A 20986-nucleotide genomic window follows, 5' to 3' on the forward strand; every position below is an offset into this window, starting at 1 on the left:
AAGTGGAAAGTTGTTCAATAGGGCTATTTTGTAAAGCTGTACGTAACAAACTAGTACAAAAAAATAGAGTTCAAAAAGTAAAGGTAAGAAAGTCATTGCTTATTAAATCAGCCACATATGCAAACAGTATTTTAATCTTCTCCAAGCATATTGATTTCTTAGGTCAATGACTGACCTCAGCTGTTTCAAGTTAACAGCTTAATAAAGGTAAATCCCAGGTTAGACATCTAAGCATCATGTACACCAACGAAAAACTTTTTGTGATAAACTAGATTATTAGTTAGGATGGGTGGTTGTCCACCGTAAGTTAGAATGTCACTATTCTGGTTAGGTCCCTCAAAGGGTTCAATAATTTAAACCTGAGCTCCACCCCTGGTTGCAATGGCAAAGTGCAGGCAGGCTTAACTTAAGAAAATGTGTAAAGCATTAGACATACTAAAACAGTTTAAAAGTAAAAAACTAAACACAATAAAAATCCCATTCCAATTGATAAAAATAGATAATAATATAATGAACGATTGCATTTCACTGGTACTTAGGCTTAATTTAAGGCCGACTACGATGGAGCACAGGACGGAGGCAGAAACCAGTTTCATACCAGTCAGAAGTTTTACCTTCTGACTTAGTGGAAGTCAAAAATATGCAACAGAGCAAGGCAGCAGGCTATGGCCAAGAAGGGCTCCACAGGGCCATATGAAGGGAAAGTTCAGAACAGGAGAAATTCAAAATCCATGCCCAAGGAAGGTCCGTTGCTGGTCAGAAATATTTGGTGATTCGCAAAATGGAGTTTTCTGTGTTTGGACTTAGTCAGCTTTATAGAGCTTGTATTACTCCAGCAGGCCAAGGATGCAAGCTGTAGAGTTCCACAAGGCTGAATACCCGCTCCACAAGGTCCTGTTGAAACAGATGAATGGTGGCAACATGAATCTTTGGCCTAGCATCAAGCACCATCGGATTGACTTGGCAGTTTTGTCCTGATTCTCCTTCTAGGCCTAGGTTTTTCAGTATGTTTGGAAGAGTCGATTTTGGCAAAGCCAAGGTTCATTTCCATGACCTCAGGAACAGCTCTTTGGGGTCAGGACTCACTCCAGCAGAAGCCACCAGCAGGGTCCAGGGCTGGTCCAGTTGGAACTGGTAAACTCTCCCGGAAAAGAGCTTTCAGCAGCTTTTTGTGTCCCTGTAGTTTAAAAGGAGATCATCCAACTGGCCCTTGGAGTCCAATTATGTTTCCTGGGTACAAAATTGAGCAGATCCAGACTTTCAGGTTTCCTCACAGGTCTCAACAGCAGGTGCAGTCCTTCTTCTGTCTTCCCCAGGTCAAGGAGTGTTCTCAAGATGGTGCCCAGTGTGTGGGATGCCACTTTTATGCCTGGCACTAGCCTATGGGTGGGCTTGTGATAGTTTGAAAAAGTCCAAGATTGAACTTTCTAACTGTTACTAGACAGAGATAACATTATTAAATTAAATATTATATCCCAAATGCTTTCCTATTAAACAGCTAACCCTGCTAAGGTGAAAATAGGATTTGGGACCTTGTCACTGTAACAACATACTTAACCTTTTTTCCCCTCAAGAGTAAGACACTCTATGACAACTTCAATAACGAGGACCTCTGCATCACTTCTGCCCCCGCACCCAGAGTCCCCACCCAACAGACCCTACTCACTTGTACCCCACTCACGACAGAAGGCACCTTAAAGACCAAGAAGAACATCCACTCCAGAGAATCCTCAAACCCCTACTACTCCACATCTTCCACAGAGCTGCCACGGCCATCACATCCGAACTACACCAGACGATCAACTGCTTCCTTGAGACCGCCACATTCCCCGATGACTGGAAACACACCGAAGTTAACCCGCTGCTGAAGGAACCCTCGACACCTCAAGAATTTCAGCCCATCTCACTGCTACCATTTGTAGCCAATGTCATCAAAAAGGCCATCAACACCCAGCTAACAAACTTCATCAAAGCCAACAATGTCCTAGTGATCTCTAAATCTGGATTCCGTAGCAACAACAGCACTGAGAAAATCATACTCGCCACCACCGACGACGTCCGCACCTCGACCAGGGCCAAATGGCAGCCCTCATCCTCCTGGACCTCTTAGCTGCCTTCAACACCATCTCCCATCACACTCTACCTACCAGACTCCACAATGCCAGCATCCAAGGAAAGGCTGGATATGCTCATTTCTCACAGGCAGAACTCAGCGAGTCTGGCTCCCGCCCTACCTCTCAAAAACTAACAAAGACCACATGTGGAGTACCCCAGGGATCCTCCCTCAGCCACACCCTCTTCAACATCTACATGACCCCCCTTGCAACCATCATCAGAAACCACAGGCTCAACATCGTCTCCTATGCCGATGACACCCAGCTCATCCTCTCTCTCATCAAGGAACCCAACATCACCAGGGACAACTTTCAAGAAGGGATGCAAGTCATTGCCACCTGGATGAAGGACAGCTGCCTGAAACTCAACTCAGAGAAAACAGAAGTCCTCATACTTGGCTCCAACCCCTCAGCTTGGGACGACACTGGGTGGCCCCCACCATCGGAACCCCCTCCCGACAGACCATGCGCGAAACCTGAGAATCATACTAGACTCATCACTCACTATGAACCACCAGATCAACGCAGTATCCTTGACTTGCTTCAACACCCTCAGCATACTCTGGAAAACGTTCAGCCTGGACTACAGCAATGCCCTCTACGCCAGAATCAACAAAAAACTCCTTCTCAAGCTCTAGACCGTCCAGAACACAGCAGCCAGAATGATCCTAGACATCCCCTGCCACAACCACATCACCGAACACCTCAGCACGATGCATCCACAAGACCAGAACGGGTGGAAAGTCCTTCTCCTACCTCGCAGCCACAACCTGAAATGAGCTCCCCCTCTACCTCTGGCAAAGCCCTACACTGCTCAAGTTCAGAAAGGACCTCAACACCTAGTTCTTCAGATGACCCCAGCACACTACGGAGCCGCCCCACCACCACCTTGAGACCCTCACAGGTGAGTAGCCACGCTTTACAAGCTATTGATTGAACATTTAACTTCTACATGTCCTATCTTTAAATACTATGCACCCTGCCTTATGTTCCTTTCCTTAAGGCCTTCTTAGGGGTGACATATTCATATTTAAAAGGAGGGTCTAGGCCTCTTAAAAGGAGCTATTCTGACAGGTTGCATTTGCAGATTTAAAACTGCACAGACAGGCTACTGGGGTAGACTTGAGTCATGTTTGGCCTGGCACTATAGTGGGTGGCACAATGTGTGCTGCAGTCTGCCAGTGACATTTACATTACAGGCCCTGGGTACACCTTGTACCATATTCTAGGGGCCTTAAGGTGTGCAAAATATCCCAATTAGAAATATAGCCAAATTCAAATGTTTCTTGGGGTCAGAACACATGTAGTAGAACTTAGTTAGCCGAGTCTGAATACACATTGTCGAAAAACAATAACATTAGTCCAAAATTTGGGCTGATCATGCAAAAAGAGGCATTTTACTACACTCTTTAACTGTGGTCTTAGTTGGCACTCTGTACATATAACTATTTAAGTTTTCTATGATAAAGCAAATGCACCTGAGTGTCCTCTTGACTGAAATGAAGGTCCTCCCACCTGATTACCAGATGGGCAGACCTTAAGTAAGCAACAGTGACTACTCCATCTTTGTCACTAATATACTCCTATGACAGCCTGACGCAGGAAGGATCAATGGAGGTTTGGTAATTTGCCCCCCCCACCCTATTTAAAGAGTGTGCGGTTGAATGGCCAGTTTGACTGTCAATCACTGTTGGGTAAAACTTTGTGGTAAGGGGCAAAAACAATATCCCGATTTAGTATTTTGCTTTAGAAAATGCAAATACATTTTAAAGATTTGATAGATGGCACCATTATATTGACAGAGCTTTTGGTCAAACTTTTAATACATTGACAAGAACATGCATGATGATGAAAATGTTACGATATGTCTGCTGGGTCGGCGGACATCTCTAAATTTGGCAAGTGGAGGACACTAGGTGTGGCGGGAGTAAAGTTTTCCACCATACCAATGGTTTAAACTCCATCTGCCAAACTCAAAACCAGGCCCTCTCTCTTTTAAAATTCTTTCTATTTTCCTCATACATTATCTTTATGTTAAGTTAATATCATTTTGTCTTTTTCTTTTTCATCTGTTCTGTACATGAAAACTAATAAAATCTTGAGAAATAAAATAGTCATTGCTTTCATGTATGTCTTCGTAAAATATAGACTTGTAGAGATAAAAAAAGTAAAATGTTTACCAGTCCAATTGTGAGTTACACATAGACACACACATTTCTTTATTACCAATTGAGACAAGTGTTCCATTATGTATTACTGCAAGTGACTTAAAAAATATATTAATTCATCACAGAAAAATAATACACTTGAAAATAAGGGAGTGGGCCTCGAGCTCCTAGAAACTAAAACAGAGTTCTACCACCAAGCTTTGGTATCCACATGCGCTAATATTTTGTACCACAAGTACAGAAATGTAACTATATAGTGACAAATCACATTGGAAGGGAGGAATTAATTTTTCAAAAGAATCTTTTTAAATAAGTACATTGAAGCCTCATTACTCTACACAGTTACATAACAAGTGAATACAATATGCATTATCTCAATTACTTCAAATAAATGACAAGTCAATATTTATGGCTGAAGTTTATAATTACTGCCATATTCTAATATTGGCACGTAGTGCATTCTAAAGTGCAGAAATTTATGACGCACAAAAATGATAAACAGTGTTGAAGATGGGTAAAAGTCAAATTAGGTCAGAGCACTCTAGACGTTTTATGCTCTGCAAAGCTTTTATCTGCATACGAACAGTTCTCTTAAAATCACTTTTATTGAACACGCCATTCCAAATGTGTCAACTTGTCTTTAATTAACACAGTTTTTTAGATTGCTGGCCCAATAATTAGATGTATTCATAATGTTTTCATATCAAAGTAATCAATGGATCTTGCCAACTCTTAATAATTTATTTGTGCGTATACACTGTAACAATACATTAGGCCTGCCTTACATAGACATACATTCACCTATAACCTGAATCCTAACTGTTACTCCCTTCTTAACTCTAACCTTTTTCCCTCACACCATGTGGTATCTGACATTTTGCAGGGGGAAATGTCACATGCCACACTTTACCCACACCATTTTTACAACATATTGTCCCATCACATACCCCTTCAATTGCTCAACTGAACCTCTAAGATGGATCAATTTTCTTACTACTTACTTTCTACCTTAACCATAACACTTTACCTCCCACCTTCGTTAACACCATCACTTACTCTAATACTAAACTTTTCCCAAATCCATCCCTTACCCATATATTTTTCCATGAATCATTACACCCTTTTTCTATGTATCACCTTTTTTTATTCTGCCTTTAGCCTTCGCTACCTTTAAGTCACTTTAACATTTAATACTTATTTGTTTTTACTACATTCAATGTTTTTAACCTTAAGTGATAGCTGTTTAAATGAGCTGGCTAAAGTATTATAAAACAAAATGCTATAAACACAATACATTGATTAAATAAATATTGCTAGGGTGTTCATGCGTGTGTGTGTGTGTGTGTGTGTAAAGATATTGGTGCATCTGCAAATCTGACTTACATACTTGCAACTTTACCTTATTGAGGCACATTGGCTTCACATTCATAATTTTGTAAAATGTGTACCTATAGCCAAAACAAGACATGTATGTGGTAACATTTGTTGTGCTTGTTTCAAACCACCTAAAATACGTATGCATATATTAAAATATCTTGTGATGTTTTAAACTACATAAAAATACATGTATGCACATGTCTTCCTTTAGAAAGACCATGTGATCTTCCAGGATGGCTTAAACACCGTTTGACATTTAGAATATCCACAATGATTAGTCACAAGATACTTATATTTATAATGAATTTGAGTAGGTGTTATTTGCATATTTTTCAGTCATATTAAATATTTTAGATGGTGTGTTACATTTGAATTGTTAACAGTAATCCATGGGTTACATACCTAACGAAATTGATGCTGATGTTGGCTTCCTGAGCCTTAATTCTCCAACTGGCCCACACATATAGGTTTCAGTGAAGTCATATTACTGATAAGCTTCAATATTCATTTTCATATTGCTTCACATTTGCTAAAGAAGACCTCTGTGGCATTAATTACTCTGTAAACAAATTTACTTTTATACTTAAATAAATAGACTTATTTGTCTGAGAGATATTCTTCAATAGTAAGTTTGTGTTTTATATAGGACTAAATGGAAAGGTACAAAAACATTATTATGATATTTCTTCTAGCTGGTCCTCAATATTTTGAGTCAAAAATCGATTTTGCTCTTTCTCACCCATTTTTCAGTGGAACACATGGATATATGGCTCCTGAAGTGTTACAGAAAGGAACTGCCTATGATAGCAGCGCTGACTGGTTCTCTCTAGGTTGTATGCTGTTCAAACTTCTAAGAGGGTGAGTAAACAGTTTATCTTTCCCAAGTAAGATTGACTGTGAATGTTGTATGTGTTAGGTGTTGAAACGCACTTAGTTGACTTGAGAGCACAAACATGAACATAATGTGCAAAAACGTGAAAAAGGAAGGCCAGCCTGTACCATTTCCAAAACATTACTTTACTTTATTTCCGAGCACCCAGAAGGTGTAGGTCATAAATCTATGACTCTTAAGTAGAGAATCTTAATATCATAGTCTGTATATATATATGTGATCAAGGCGCTACGGAGCTGAAACGCGTTATGGCGACGGTGGAATAAACACTTGCTAGCACCAGTTTTGGGTACGTGTCCGTCATTTGGTGAAAGAAAACCTTCAGTGGAATCCACGTTATATATATATATATATGTATATATATATATATTTTTTTTTTTATACACAGAATCTGATATTGGTAGAGGCTGTCATGTAGGGCGGTCCTCGCTCAGGGTATCGGAAACCCTGCAACATACAGCACACAATTTCCGTAGTTTCAGAAAAAATGCAAGGACACCTTGGGAATGCAGTATAAAGATAATACTGACTGCACCAGCAACGTGTTTCAGCTCACGCCTTGGTCATGCAGAAGGTCACGCACTAACAGTATCTTTTTTATTTCATTAGTGCACTAAACATAGAAAAAAGACAATTGGAAAAAGAGTGAAAATTTCACCAAAACATAGCGGCCATCTTAATACTGTCACATGATAATTAACATAACTGGACTTAGATTCTTGTGCCATCCCAAGTGGTTTAACTTTTTCAGCATGCGTCACCATTAGTATAGTAACACTTCTTCAATACCAATGTACAGAGTCTTCTTTTGATTTATCAGCTTAATAGCTAAAATGAAAATAAGCCAACCAAAAGTCCAGTAATAAACAATTCTGCCCCAGTGGGCAAAGAATTATGATATCTCATATTTACATCATTAGATATGTGCAGTAAACAATTCCGTCACAGTGGGTGATGGATTCCAAAATTGCTGTACGAATACATGGCCTGAATTAAAGTAGTGCACCCCACCTAAAATGTGAAAAATAACATAAAGTGAATTAGTGGTGTTATAAAAACTGTTTAATAAAGTGGACAATTTCAGCAAGACGTTTTAGAAAAACTTATTTACAAACTGGAAGTTGTATTTTACATATAAAGTTCCTGCATCTTAATATCGTAGATGTATCGCTAACTCCTCACTCGAATTTAATCCTAAGGGAGTCATAGTTTCCAGGTCAATAATGTATCTTGACTCTAACTGGCGTAATACAAGTTGTCTGTTCCCACCCCTTACATTGACATTGACTGAACCCTGCAATCTCCTGAGGCGGAAGCCGGGAGACGACGGACTTTTTAAAAAAATTTGCATTTTTCTTGTGTCACTTACTGAAATATATCTGTTCTTTTAAAACGCGCACTCACCCGTCTGCCACCTCCATAGCGGGCTAGAGATACGCTTAAACAGCGACTCCTTCGCTGCAACGATCCACAATAAAACAAATGTTTTGCCGCCATTGACGGCGAGGAGTAGAGGCCACGCCTACCTCTAGGCCACGCCCACCCGCCACAATATAAAACGCTGTCACTAGCGCTACCTTGCCAGAACCCTGCAATCTCCTGAGGCGGAAGCCGGGAGACGACGGACTTTTTAAAAAAAAATTCCTTTTTCTTGTGTCACTTACTGAAATATATCTGATCTTTTAAAACGCGCACTCACCCGTCTGCCACCTCCATAGCGGGCTAGAGATACGCTTAAACAGCGACTCCTTCGCTGCAACGATCAACAATAAAACAAATGTTTTGCCGCCATTGACGGCGAGGAGTAGAGGCCACACCTACCTCTAGGCCACGCCCACTCGCCCCCTCTCCCTCTTTTAAGTATGTGCAATCACCGGACGCGCAGGGGACGGGCGCAGCGGGCGCGCCGTCAGCGCGCCGAAGGCGCGCCCAAGGCAAGCCCGTCTTCGCCCGTCCTCGCCAAGTCCTCGCCTCTCGCCAGACCCCCTGCCCAAAAATTCGTTTATGACAGTAACATACTGCGGTCGCTCAACACCGGCCCTAGATGCAACAATACAGAAGGTTGCATTGGTCGAACCGCCCTTCACTGCAAGCACTGTAATCTGGCCATACCGGAACCACGCCTTATAGGCCATAAAGAGATTAAAAGGAACGAAACATCACTTACCATCATGCAGTTGAACGTCAGATCTCTGGTTAAACACCATGCAGAGGTAAGAACGCTCCTAATGGACGAGAACCCAGATATAATGTTTCTAAGTGAAACATGGCTTAAAGACGACCTCACTAGCATTCCCAATCTAGCAATACCGGACGGATTCTCTATGACGTGCATCAATAGAGACTCAAGAGGAGGTGGCATTGCAGCCATCTATAGATCCCCCTTTACCTGCTCATTTCAAAATGAAAGTATTGCGGACTGCGAATGCGCCCGCTTCAAAATTTCCACGAGCCCCCATTGCACTTTCTCGGGCCTTTTTATCTATAGACCTCCGGGGCCCTCTACTAACTTCACGGAAGAGCTTATTGAAGTAACGCATGCCTTGATCACTGGCTCGGCTAACTTCACGATTCTAGGAGATCTCAATCTCCACTTAGACTTATGTCGGATGCTAAAATTAGCAACTTTGTAGCGGACCTAGCTGCCTTGCAACTAACCCAGCTCGTCAAATCCCCCACACATGTAGCGGGACACTTGCTTGATCCGGTATTCACTAACATTCCCGAGGCCAGAGCTGACGATCCTAAACCCATGGCCTGGACTGATCACTCGCTAGTAACCCTCTCCATTCCGAATAACTCCCCTCCTGTAAAAAAATCACCCACCTCCTGTCTAAAGCGACCTTGGCACAAACTCCAACAATGTGACCTTGCGGCCAGCCTAGGGCGACCTACCCTGGAGAACATAAACGACATAGAAAAATCGTATGCGTCTTTCCAGGACTGGATCACCAAGGGACTGGACGCTATCATACCAGCCAAGTGGACTAAAGGGCGAAATACTCCTTCCAACCCCTGGTATGACGAGAACCTCAAAATAATGAGGAAAGCCTGCAAAAAAACGGAACGGCAATGGAGGAAGGAATATAAGCAGGAGGACAAAATCGCATACTTGGCTACTCTGAAATCATACCACAAGGCAATTCGGACAGCCCGTGCTGCCTTCTACGCTTCTGAAATAAAAGCCAGCTCAAACCCCACGAAAACTATTTTCCAAATCGTGCAAAAATTACAAAACGGGGGCAAGCCGGCTGCTCACATCACCTCCACGCAACAATGTGAAGACCTAGCTACCTTCTTCATGGATAAAGTGAAGAAAATATACAACACCTTCACCCAGGACAGTCCAGAGGACATCATCCCCCCCAACACCACCTTCGGAGACGTCAGGCTCACATGCCTACCCGCTATCTCCGGTGAAGAACTCACCAAACTCTGTAGGAAGGTGAAATCGGGTGCACCCACAGACCCGATGAGACCAATTCACTTTCTAGGAGCCTTGGAATTCTTCCTCCCATCCTTAACCGTAATCCTTAATCTCTCATTTGCTACGGCCACGGTACCCACCTGCTGGAAACAGGCCTGGGTAACTCAGATTATACAAAAACCCTCCCTAGACCCCTCTAAACCAGAGAATTACCGGCCGGTCTCACTGTTACCATGGGTCGCTAAACTAGCGGAAGCGCACGCGAATAAAATACTCAGTAAGTATATGGCGAAAAATAACATCCTGGACCCCTCTCAGCACGGGTTCAGGCCGGGCCATAGTACGGAATCCGCGCTCCTCACCTCCACGGAAAGCTTACGGGAAATTATGGACACCGGCAAAAGTGCCGCGCTGATACTGCTTGATCTCAGCGCGGCCTTTGATACGGTCTCCCATGCCATTCTACTAAAACGCTTGGAAAATATAGGAATCGTAGACTCGATGCTTCAATGGTTTCGCTCATTTTTAACCAACAGATCATTCAGGGTATCTGCCCCTCCGTTTATCTCTCAACCCCAAGATATAGGACAAGGAGTCCCACAGGGCTCTGCTCTCAGTCCCTCCCTGTTTAACCTATATATGCAACCCTTGGCGGAGGTTGCTAAGACATGGGGCCTCACAATGGTGTCGTATGCTGACGACACTCAGTTGGTCATCAGCCTTAGTGAGGCCCCCTCTCCTGATGCCACCAACTTCAGGGATGGACTGACTGCTGTCGCCAAATGGATGACAGCAAACTGCCTCCAACTTAACGGTGGCAAAACCGAGGTGCTGATAATGGGGAAAAACAGCAACAACTGGAACGATCTCTGGTGGCCCCAATCGCTGGGCCCAGCACCCCCTCCAAAACATTTAGTAAAAAATCTAGGAGTATGGCTGGACTCGACCCTTAGCTTCCAGTCGCACACCAAAAAAGTTGCCGCAACTTGCATTGGCCTACTGAGAAGTCTCTACCCCATCTTAGGCTACTTCGACTCCAAGACACGACAACTCATCGTACAATCTACCATCTTGTCCAGACTGGACTACGCGAGTGTCCTGCTGCTAGGAGCAAACAAAGCTGAGATAAAAAGATTCCAACGAATCCAGAATTCGGCGGCAAGAGCTATAGTAGGTCTTCCAAGAAGGTGCTCAGTGAGAGCGACCATTTACAGATTACATTGGCTGCCCATGAAAGCCCGCATCCAGTTCAAAGCCCTCATATTTGCCTTTAAAATCTTGAAGATCGAAGGTCCAGAGCTCCTCCATTCATTGCTGACCCCCTATAATCCCAAACGGAATCTCCGGTCGATGGGGCAACATCTAGCCTTGATACCCCATACGAAGTTCTGTCGCATCGGAGGGCGCTCTTTCAAACTACTGGGGGCCAAGTTGTGGAACTCCCTCCCTCTCCACATCCGTTGCATGGATAATCTGCTAGCTTTCCGCAGATCGATCAAAACCCATCTCTTTCCCTCCCCGTAGGTCCCTCTTTCGTTGCCAGCTGATTGTGTTACGGTTCTAGCGCCGGGACGCCCGTCGCTGGGGCAGCTGTTTGCGCTCTACAAAACAGGTAACATAACATAACATAACATAACAGCATCAATCACCACCATTCTTAAAGATGATGGTCAAAAAAAGGTCGAGCAACTGGATACTGTCTGTTGTTATGACGTATCGCTCTGACATGCTCTAGTACACGTTTTTTTGCACAGTGAATCGTGCTGCCTATATAGGCTTTGTTGCAAGGGCAGATCAATGCATAAATGCAATACATAGGGTTGCACGTGAGGGTTTTCTTGATCACAAATTCCCTCTCCCTACTTGCTATGACGAGTGTCATACAGTCACTGCTATTGATGCACACCTTACATTTCTTGCAACATTAAAAACCTGGTTGGCTAGTACCGATTTTATCACCCTTCCAAGTCACATAATTAGGACTCAATTCATCTCTGAGTGATTTGCTTCTCTGAAACGTGATTTGCGGGCAGCTATTGAGGTGTTTTCGAAGGTTAACATCAGTTAGCAAGATATACCTGTGTTTTTTAAGTATTTGGCGAATATCTTGAGCTTATCCCGAATAGGTGGTAATAAATCTCAGCTTATCAGCACTGGTTTGGCGATTTGTTGAATGTAGCAATTGTGTGCGAGTTACTGACTCCACTCTATTACACGCCTCTGATATAGTTTTAACACTGTATCCTCTTTCTTTGAAATGTTGGGACATTGTTTCTTTCTCTTTCAAATAACTACTCTCTGAACTACAATTGCGCTTTGCGCGTAGTAGTTCACCATAAGGGATACTATATATCCGTTCCGGGGGTGAGCACTCGCGGCATTCAGAATACTGTTCCCTGCAGTTGTCTTCCGGAACAGTTGTGTCTGCATGGTGTTGTCAGCAATTTCTCTCAAAACATCCAAGAATTCTATTCTAGTTTTACTTATATGTTCAGTCAAAGCATTATTAAATTGGTTGACATTGAGTTTTGTGACAAACATATTAACTGAATCAATGTCACCATTCCATATGATGAAGATGTCATCAATGAACCGGAACCACAAGGCACTGTGGTCGAATTCTGGAATTTGTGAGACCACCTCCTCCTCCCACCAGCCCATCATCAAGTTGGCATAGCTGGGGGCGAAGCAGGTCCCCATCGCTGTGCCCTGTGACTGACGGTAGATGACATCATCAAACATAAAGAAATCATTCAAACAGAATCATAGCCAAAATCATTTCAGAGTGTGACCTTAGAGAGATGGAACGGGTTTTCAAATAATGTCTGACAGCTTGTAAGCCAAACTCATGATGAATGCACGTGTATAAACTACACACATCAAGGGTAACCAAGATATAATTAGGTTCCCAATGGATCCCATCAATGATAGTTAGGAAATGTGTTGTGTCCCTCATATATATATCTATATATATATATATATATATATATATATATATATATATATATATATATATATGTTCTGCTCGGTGGGGAAGTGTCCAAGAAATGAGCTGCACTCGAGCGTAGGAAGCATGCCCCATTGCTTTAATCGGTGCAGGCAACACAATCACTGGTAATTTAAAAGCATCTGACCACCTGACGCGTTTCGATTAACATCTTATTCATAGGCTTAGAGAGTCAGAAGGTAGCATGGTAAGTCCTCTTTCAGTTTCTCATAGTTCGGCGATATCGTTGCACATATGGGTTGCACACGCTGCCTTGTGGGAAACAGAGTCCTCTTTCAATCCTGAATGGATGCGCCCTTAATGAATGCTGTTCATGAGCCCCAGGGATTTCTGCTGACTCAAATCCTCACCTACACCCCACAACTGGTGCTTGCAAAATTGCAAAAATGCTCCCTTCTGACTCTCTAAGCCTATTAATAAGTGTTAGACCTGGCATCATTGGCATGAGTCTCTCCTCCATTTTTTTCTGTTTGCCTCCTCTGTTTACGATGTTTTTGCTGGTTTATTGCTTTGGGCACTGTGCCACTGCTGATCAGTGCCACAGTGCAAGTGCTCCCTATGTTAAATTGTTATATTGATTGGTGTTACCATGATTGGCTTGGTTGACTTACTGTTCAGACCCTAGTCTAGTGCACTGCGTGTGCCAAGGGCGTGTAAGTTAACTGCTGCTGGTGGGCTTGCAGCACTGGTTGTGCCACCCACAGAAGCAGCGTGCAAAATGGGTCTCAGGCCTGCCACCGCGGCGCCTGCGTGCAGTCCCTGACTGCCATGTCGACTTGGTAAGGAAACCTACTTACCAGTCTCTAAACCTTCCCTTTGCCACATTTCAGACACCTCTATGGTAGGCCCTAGGGCAGGGTGCATTGTTGGTAAAAGGTAGGTCATGCCCTGATGTGTGTGGCATGACCTAATAGTGAATTACAGCCATTTTCGTTTTTCACTATTGAAGGGCTACCTGCCTCCAATAGGCCAGACTGGGCAGACTGATTATTAACTCCATTATAATCTATCTGACTCAGGGAGCATGGTAGCAAGTCGAGTTTAGTATCCCTGAACTCAGAATTTAATAACACACCCTTTAGGATGGATGGTTTTTAAATTCTATGTTTGAAAATAGCACTTTTAGAAAGTGGCTATTTTCTTGTCCAACTATCTACCGGTCTCTGCTGGTTTGGTGTGTGTGTCAGGGGCTGAGTGGCTCCAGAGGTCTGAGTGAGTCAGTGTGGGGTGATTGGGGCGTTTACACGTAGAGTGAGGGAAGAGTAGCCTGCCCTGCCTGACACAATACTGGCTCCGCCTCCTGCTGGGCGACTGATAGCCCTGCTCCTGCCAGTGACAATACTGGCTCCGCCTCCTGCTGGGCGGCTGAGGACCCTGCCCTGCTCAGTGAATAGGCCAGGTGCCTCTGCCTGGCAACACCCACAACAAACCTGAGATGGTGGGAATTTCCCTGCTTGGACAAAGGGAACAAAGGGAAAAAGGGGTATAAGAGAAGGACCCCTGAACCAAGAACTCAGATCACTTCTGACAAGGAAACCTGTACCAAGGACAAGAAGCCTGCTGATCTAAGGACTTGCCTCCCCTTTCTGCCAGAGTGCTGTTTTGCTGTGGAGGAACCTGAAAGCCGCTTCTTTATTTTTGCCAAGGAACAAGGAGAGAGGAACTTGGTGTGTACTCTCTGAACACTTGCTAGGAAATCTCCAAGGACTGGAAGAGTGCCAGTCTCCTGCTGAAGTCACAGGGCCAAAGGACTTCACCATTTGCTGAATTGCTGGAAAGTGTTGTTTCCAGTACACAAGGGAAAATCTGCAGTCTCGACGCCGCCGGGCCCGATCGACGCCAGCAGCAACGCCAGTGAGCAGTGGGTATCGGCCCCGGCTCCAAGTGACCCCGTCTCGACGCCGGTATCGACGCCAGTGAGGAGTGAGTATCGGCTCTACCTCCAAGCGACCCCGTCCCGACGCCGCTGCTGATCGCATCGACTCGACGCCCTCCACGACGCCGTGAGCGCTGCTCCGGCCCGACATCCCTCGACGCCGCTGCGGATTGACCCGACTCCGAGGCACGATCGACGCCGACCTCGACGCCGACATCTCGACGCCGTGGATCGTCGTTTTCTTCGTTTCTCAAGGTACTGTACTTGTGGGGTCTGTTGCGACTCCAGGCTCGACGTAGCGCTCCCCGCGGTCGACGCCGAACCTTGGGAATCTTGTAGACTCGACGTCGTGTGACTCCTGTGGGGGTTACATTGTTGCCAAAGAACTGTGCTCAGAAGAATACTTTGCTAAAGAACTATTTGCCAAGAAGAAACCTTACTTGAACTATTATTTTTCCTTCCAAAGAGTATTTATTAAGACTGTGATATATTTTTGTCGTTATTTGGTCTTGTGCTAAGCCTTATATAAAAATACTATTTTTATAATAACTTCTGTGTCGTGTCCATCTGTAGTGTATTCACTTTATTACTGTATGTGGTCATAAATGCTTAACACACTGCCTCTGAGATAAGCCTGTCTGCTCTGCCAAGCTACCAAGGGGGTAGCAGGGGTTATCTGAGTGTGTAATCCCCTTTCCCTGACTAGAGTTGGTTGGTCCCTATTTGTCAGAAGTGTATACCTCTGCCAACTAGAGACCGCCGGTTCTAACATTGGTGGTCAGCGGTGAGGATTGAACTTTGCATTTATGACTCATGTGCAGTGATTAGTGTACGCTACATAGTGAAAGCAGACCATAACGCAGCCACAGTCTGTTTGGTAGGATTGCCTATTTTTGTTCTCCGCTTTCCTGGAGCTTATTTTCTTAAACACTGCCAGTTTTGACCATGGAGAATGCCGGAGCTGCTACACCTGTGGAGAATGTTGTGGGGGAATTCGATAAGGAGAAGATAGATTCCTACACGCTAAAAGATCTAAAAGGATTTTGCAAGCAGTTTAAAGTTCCTACCACAGGTGTCTCCAAGAAAGAGGGCTTCCTCAAAGCGCTGAAGGCCTGGTTAGAGGCCAGAAATCCCTCTGATCCGGTGGTGGTACCGGAAGAGGAAGAGGAAGAGGAAGAGGAAGAGCCCACAGGTGGGCCAGTGTCATCTCCAGGCAGTAGTGCGTCCTCTAGGAGCCTTTCCCCCGAAGAATTAGAAGACAGGGAGAAGGAGAGGGGGTACCAGTTGGAAATGGCGAAACTTAAATTAGGAGGGCAGTTGGAATTAGAGAATGCGAGAAGCAAGAGAGAAGCTGAAATGGAGAGCAAAAGATTAGATTTTGAGAGAGAAAAATTAGCGTTTGAACGTGAGAAGATGGTGAGGGAGATGGAGCTTAAAACTAAGAGTTTAGAGTTGAATCCCTCTGGTGGCAGCACTCCATCCGTGCCTGCAGAAAGTAGGTTTTATTTTCCTAAGGATGTGATCAAAGATTACAGTAAGAATGAAGATATTAGCCAATGGTTTAAAGCGTATGAGTTAGCATTGTTGGCCCACCGGGTCCCTGAGAAGGATTGGGGAACGGGGTTGTGGAGCCGCTTTACAAACGAGGGGAGAGATACCTTGTTGAGCCTTCCTGCTGAGGATAGGATGTCTTATACTCATATGAAAGATGCTTTAATGCTGAGATATGGCTTAACCCCAGAAAAGTACAGACAAACCTTTAGAGAATGTAAGAAGTTGCCTGGTACTACGTGGGTTGAATATGTGTCTTTTTTCTGCAGAACCATGGATGGTTGGATAAAGGGTAGCAAGGTTGATAGTTATGATGCTCTTTATGATTTGTTTGCTTGGGAGCACTTGTCTAATAACTGTTTTCCAGAGCTACGCCAGCACCTTGTTGACAGCAAGCTATCTAACCCTAGAAAACTTGCTGAGGAGGCGGACCGCTGGGTCAGTACCAGGGTCCACAAGGGTCCAGTGGGAGACTCAGCCAAAGGTGGGCAGGGTCCCCAGCAGAAGAGTGGGGGGGACAGGGGTAAACAGAGGGAGTTTCAGAAAGGGCCCCAAAGTAGTCCCCAAGGGAACCAAGGGAAGGGTTCCCAGCCTCCCCCTGTAAAGAAGCCAGAGGCCCCGACAGGTAAACCTGTTCACAGGGGCCCCATGACCTGCTATGCCTGTAAGCAGGTGGGACACCGTTATTATGATCCCCAGTGTCCCATGAAGGATTCGAATGCACCGCCGCGTGCACCCCCTCGTCAGGTAGCGAGTGTAGCCCTGGGAGGGGAGGAGATGGGTGCCCCCGGTGGGTGGGGTCCCGCAGAAATGTCCCTGGTCTCTTTAGGAGACGTGGAAATGGTCCCTCCAACCCCTCTGCCTAGTAACACTAAGAAATATAGGCAGTGGGTGACCATTAATGGCCATAGGGTGGAAGCTCTCAGAGACACCGGAGCGAGTGTGACAGCTGTCAAGTGTCACTTGGTGTCCAGAGAGCAGGTGGTCCCTCATGCATTCTACCCCGTTGTAGCTGCTGACAACTCACAGAGTAAGTGTGAGGTAGCTCAAGTTCCTTTTGAGTGGGGGGGGGTCTCAGGTACTCTTCAGGTTGCTGTGAGGCCCGCCATGCCTGTTGATTGTCTCTTGGGCAATGATTTGGAGGACTCCCCTTGGGCTAAGGTGGAGAGAAAAGCGCATCTGGAAATGTTGGGTCTGCCTGAGTGGGTGTGTGCGACCACCCGGTCCATGTCAGTCAGTAAGGGTGTTGATGGGGCCCTGGAGCCTGAAAGTATGGCCCAGGTCCCAACCGTGAAGAGAAGAGGCAGGGGGCGCGGGAAACCGTCCCCCATCGTTCCCGCGGTCCAGGAGGGAGCAGGCCCTGAGGGGGATGCCCTGGAACCGACAGGAGAACAAGTGGCCGAACTGGGAGACCTGCCCGAGCTGACCCATTGGCAGCAGGATGGTGGTCCCTCCAGGGAGGAATTTTGTGCTGAACAGAAAGTGTGCCCTTCTCTTGTGGGTATGAGGCAGCAGGCCTCAGCCCAAACGACAGGTGATCAGTCAGGATCACATTGGGTCTACTGGGAGAACGACCTCCTGTATAGCGAGCCTAAGGCTGCTGAACCTGGGTCAGCCCGTGTGCTGGTGGTACCCCAGCGCTTCAGAGCCTTCCTACTGGGGTTGGCTCATGACGTTCCGTTAGCTGGACATCTGGGGCAGGACAAGACCTATGACAGGCTTGTCACCCATTTTTATTGGCCTCAGATGAGAAGGGATTCAGATATCCATTGTAGAACCTGTCAAACTTGCCAGGCAAGTGGGAAAAGTGGGCGGAAGCAGAAGGCTCCCCTCCAACCTTTTCCCGTCATCAGTACCCCCTTTGAGCGAGTGGGAATTGACATTGTGGGGCCACTGGACCCCAAGACAGCCATGGGCAACAGGTTTATCCTGGTCTTGGTGGACCATGCCACCCGGTACCCGGAAGCCATCCCTCTCCGAACAGTGACGGCCCCCGTGGTGGGACGGGCACTGATGGGTGTTTTCTCCCGCATGGGGTTCCCCAGAGAGGTGGTGTCAGACCGGGGCACCAACTTCATTTCGAATTATATGAAGTCTCTGTGGAAGGAGTGTGGGGTAACCTACAAGTTTACCACTCCTTACCACCCTCAAGGTAATGGGCTGGTTGAGAGATTCAACCGGACCCTAAAAGGCATGATCATGGGTCTTGAAGAACCAATGAGGCGTAAATGGGACGTCCTCTTGCCATGCCTGCTGTTTGCTTACCGTGAGGTGCCACAGAAGTCTCTAGGGTTCAGCCCCTTTGAGCTCCTGTATGGTCACCCGGTAAGAGGACCTTTGAGTCTGGTCAAAGAAGGCTGGGAGCAATCTCCCAGGAAACCTCCCCAGGATGTATATAGTTACATGCTGGCCTTTAGGAACCAGACTCGGCGCTTCAGAGATCTTGCTCAGGCAAATCTGGAGGCCAGCCAGGAAGAGATGAAGCGGTGGTACGATCAGAATGCCACTCTGGTTGAGCTTCAACCTGGTCAGAAAGTTTGGGTCATGGCCCCTGTGGAACCTTGTGCGCTCAAGGACAGGTGGACTGGACCATTTGAGGTTGTGGAGAAGAAGAGCGATGTCACCTACTTGGTGGACTTGAAATCTCCCAGGAACCCCTTAAGGGTCCTGCATGTCAACCGGTTAAAGCCCCACTTAGAAAGGTCCGAAGTGGGCATGCTCCTTGCCACAGATGCTGGGATGGAGGAGGAGAGTGAGCCTCTTCCTGACCTCCTGTGTGCAAAAGAAAAAGATGGGTCAGTGGATGGTGTTGTCCTCTCTGACACACTGACCCCTGAGCAGCAGCAAGATTGTCGCCATCTGTTGGTACAATTCCCTGATCTGTTCTCCTTAATCCCTGGTGTCACTCAGTGGTGTGTCCATGATGTGGACACCGGGGACAGCACTCCTGTGAGGCACAAGGCCTACAGGGTGACTGACAAGGTCAGAGCATACATCAAGGAGGAGGTCTCCAAGATGTTTGCCTTAGGGGTGGTTGAGTCCTCTAGCAGTCCTTGGGCCAGCCCAGTGGTCTTGGTCCCAAAGGCTGCAGCACCTGGTGCTTCACCAGAACTTCGGTTCTGTGTGGATTACCGAGGACTCAATTCGGTCACCAAGACTGACGCGCACCCCATCCCCAGAGCTGATGAGCTCATCGATCGGTTGGGGGCTGCCCGGTACCTTAGTACGTTTGATCTAACGTCTGGGTACTGGCAGATCGCCTTGACTGATGGGGCAAAAGAGAGGTCTGCATTCTCCACACCAGATGGGCACTACCAGTTCCGTGTGATGCCCTTTGGGATGAAGAATGCCCCTGCCACATTCCAGAGGTTGGTTAACCAGGTATTGGCCGGGCTGGAAGATTTCAGCGCCGCCTACCTGGACGATATAGCAGTGTTCAGCGCCAGCTGGGAGGAACACTTGCGCCACCTCCAGGAAGTGCTGTTGGCCCTGCGCAGAGCAGGCCTCACAATCAAGGCTAGTAAGTGCCAGATTGGGCAGGGTTCAGTGGTGTACTTGGGGCACCAAGTAGGGAGCGGCAAGGTGGCCCCCCTGCAACCCAAGATAGATACCATCCTGGCTTGGGAACCGCCCAAAACCCAGACTCAGGTGAGAGCCTTCTTGGGTCTCACGGGTTACTACAGGAGGTTTGTCAAGGGGTATGGCAACATTGTGCACCCCTTGACCTCGCTGACTTCCAGGAAGCAGCCGAGACTTGTGATCTGGACTGACTCCTGTCAGAAAGCCTTTGACACCCTGAAAACTGCAATGTGTACAGCACCGGTCCTCCAGGCACCCGACTTTTCAAAAGAATTCATTGTCCAGACGGACGCTTCAGAGCATGGTGTGGGGGCTGTTCTAGCACAGATGAATGAGGAGGGCCGAGACTTACCTGTAGCGTTCATCAGCCGGAGGTTACTTCCCAGGGAACAAAGGTGGAGTGCGATAGAGCGTGAGGCATTTGCTGTGGTCTGGGCGCTGAAGAAGCTAAGACCCTACCTGTTTGGGACTCACTTCCGGGTTCAGACAGACCACAGGCCCCTCAGATGGTTAATGCAGATGAGGGGTGAGAACCCAAAGCTGTTGAGGTGGTCCATTTCCCTACAGGGGATGGACTTTACGGTGGAACACCGCCCTGGTACAGATCACGCCAATGCTGATGGTCTGTCCAGATTTTTCCGCCTTAGTGATGAGGACTCCCTGGGTGAAGGGTAGTTCTCCCCACATTTCAGCTGGAGGGGACACGTGTTAGACCTGGCATCATTGGCATGAGTCTCTCCTCCATTTTTTTCTGTTTGCCTCCTCTGTTTACGATGTTTTTGCTGGTTTATTGCTTTGGGCACTGTGCCACTGCTGATCAGTGCCACAGTGCAAGTGCTCCCTATGTTAAATTGTTATATTGATTGGTGTTACCATGATTGGCTTGGTTGACTTACTGTTCAGACCCTAGTCTAGTGCACTGCGTGTGCCAAGGGCGTGTAAGTTAACTGCTGCTGGTGGGCTTGCAGCACTGGTTGTGCCACCCACAGAAGCAG

General features: G+C 46.2%; 1 protein-coding gene across 1 annotated transcript in view; it reads left to right on the forward strand.

The window, feature by feature from the left end:
* GRK3 (G protein-coupled receptor kinase 3) overlaps positions 1-20986 on the forward strand; it is a 1147860-nt gene that overhangs the window by 977321 nt on the left and 149553 nt on the right. The window contains exon 13 of the mRNA XM_085636358.1: positions 6410-6517. Coding sequence (XP_085492484.1) covers positions 6410-6517 — 108 coding nt within the window. The remainder of the gene's footprint in view (positions 1-6409; positions 6518-20986) is intronic.

The sequence above is a fragment of the Triturus cristatus genome, chromosome 11 (genome assembly GCF_964204655.1).
Source record: "Triturus cristatus chromosome 11, aTriCri1.1, whole genome shotgun sequence".
Taxonomy (NCBI): Eukaryota; Metazoa; Chordata; class Amphibia; order Caudata; family Salamandridae; genus Triturus; species Triturus cristatus.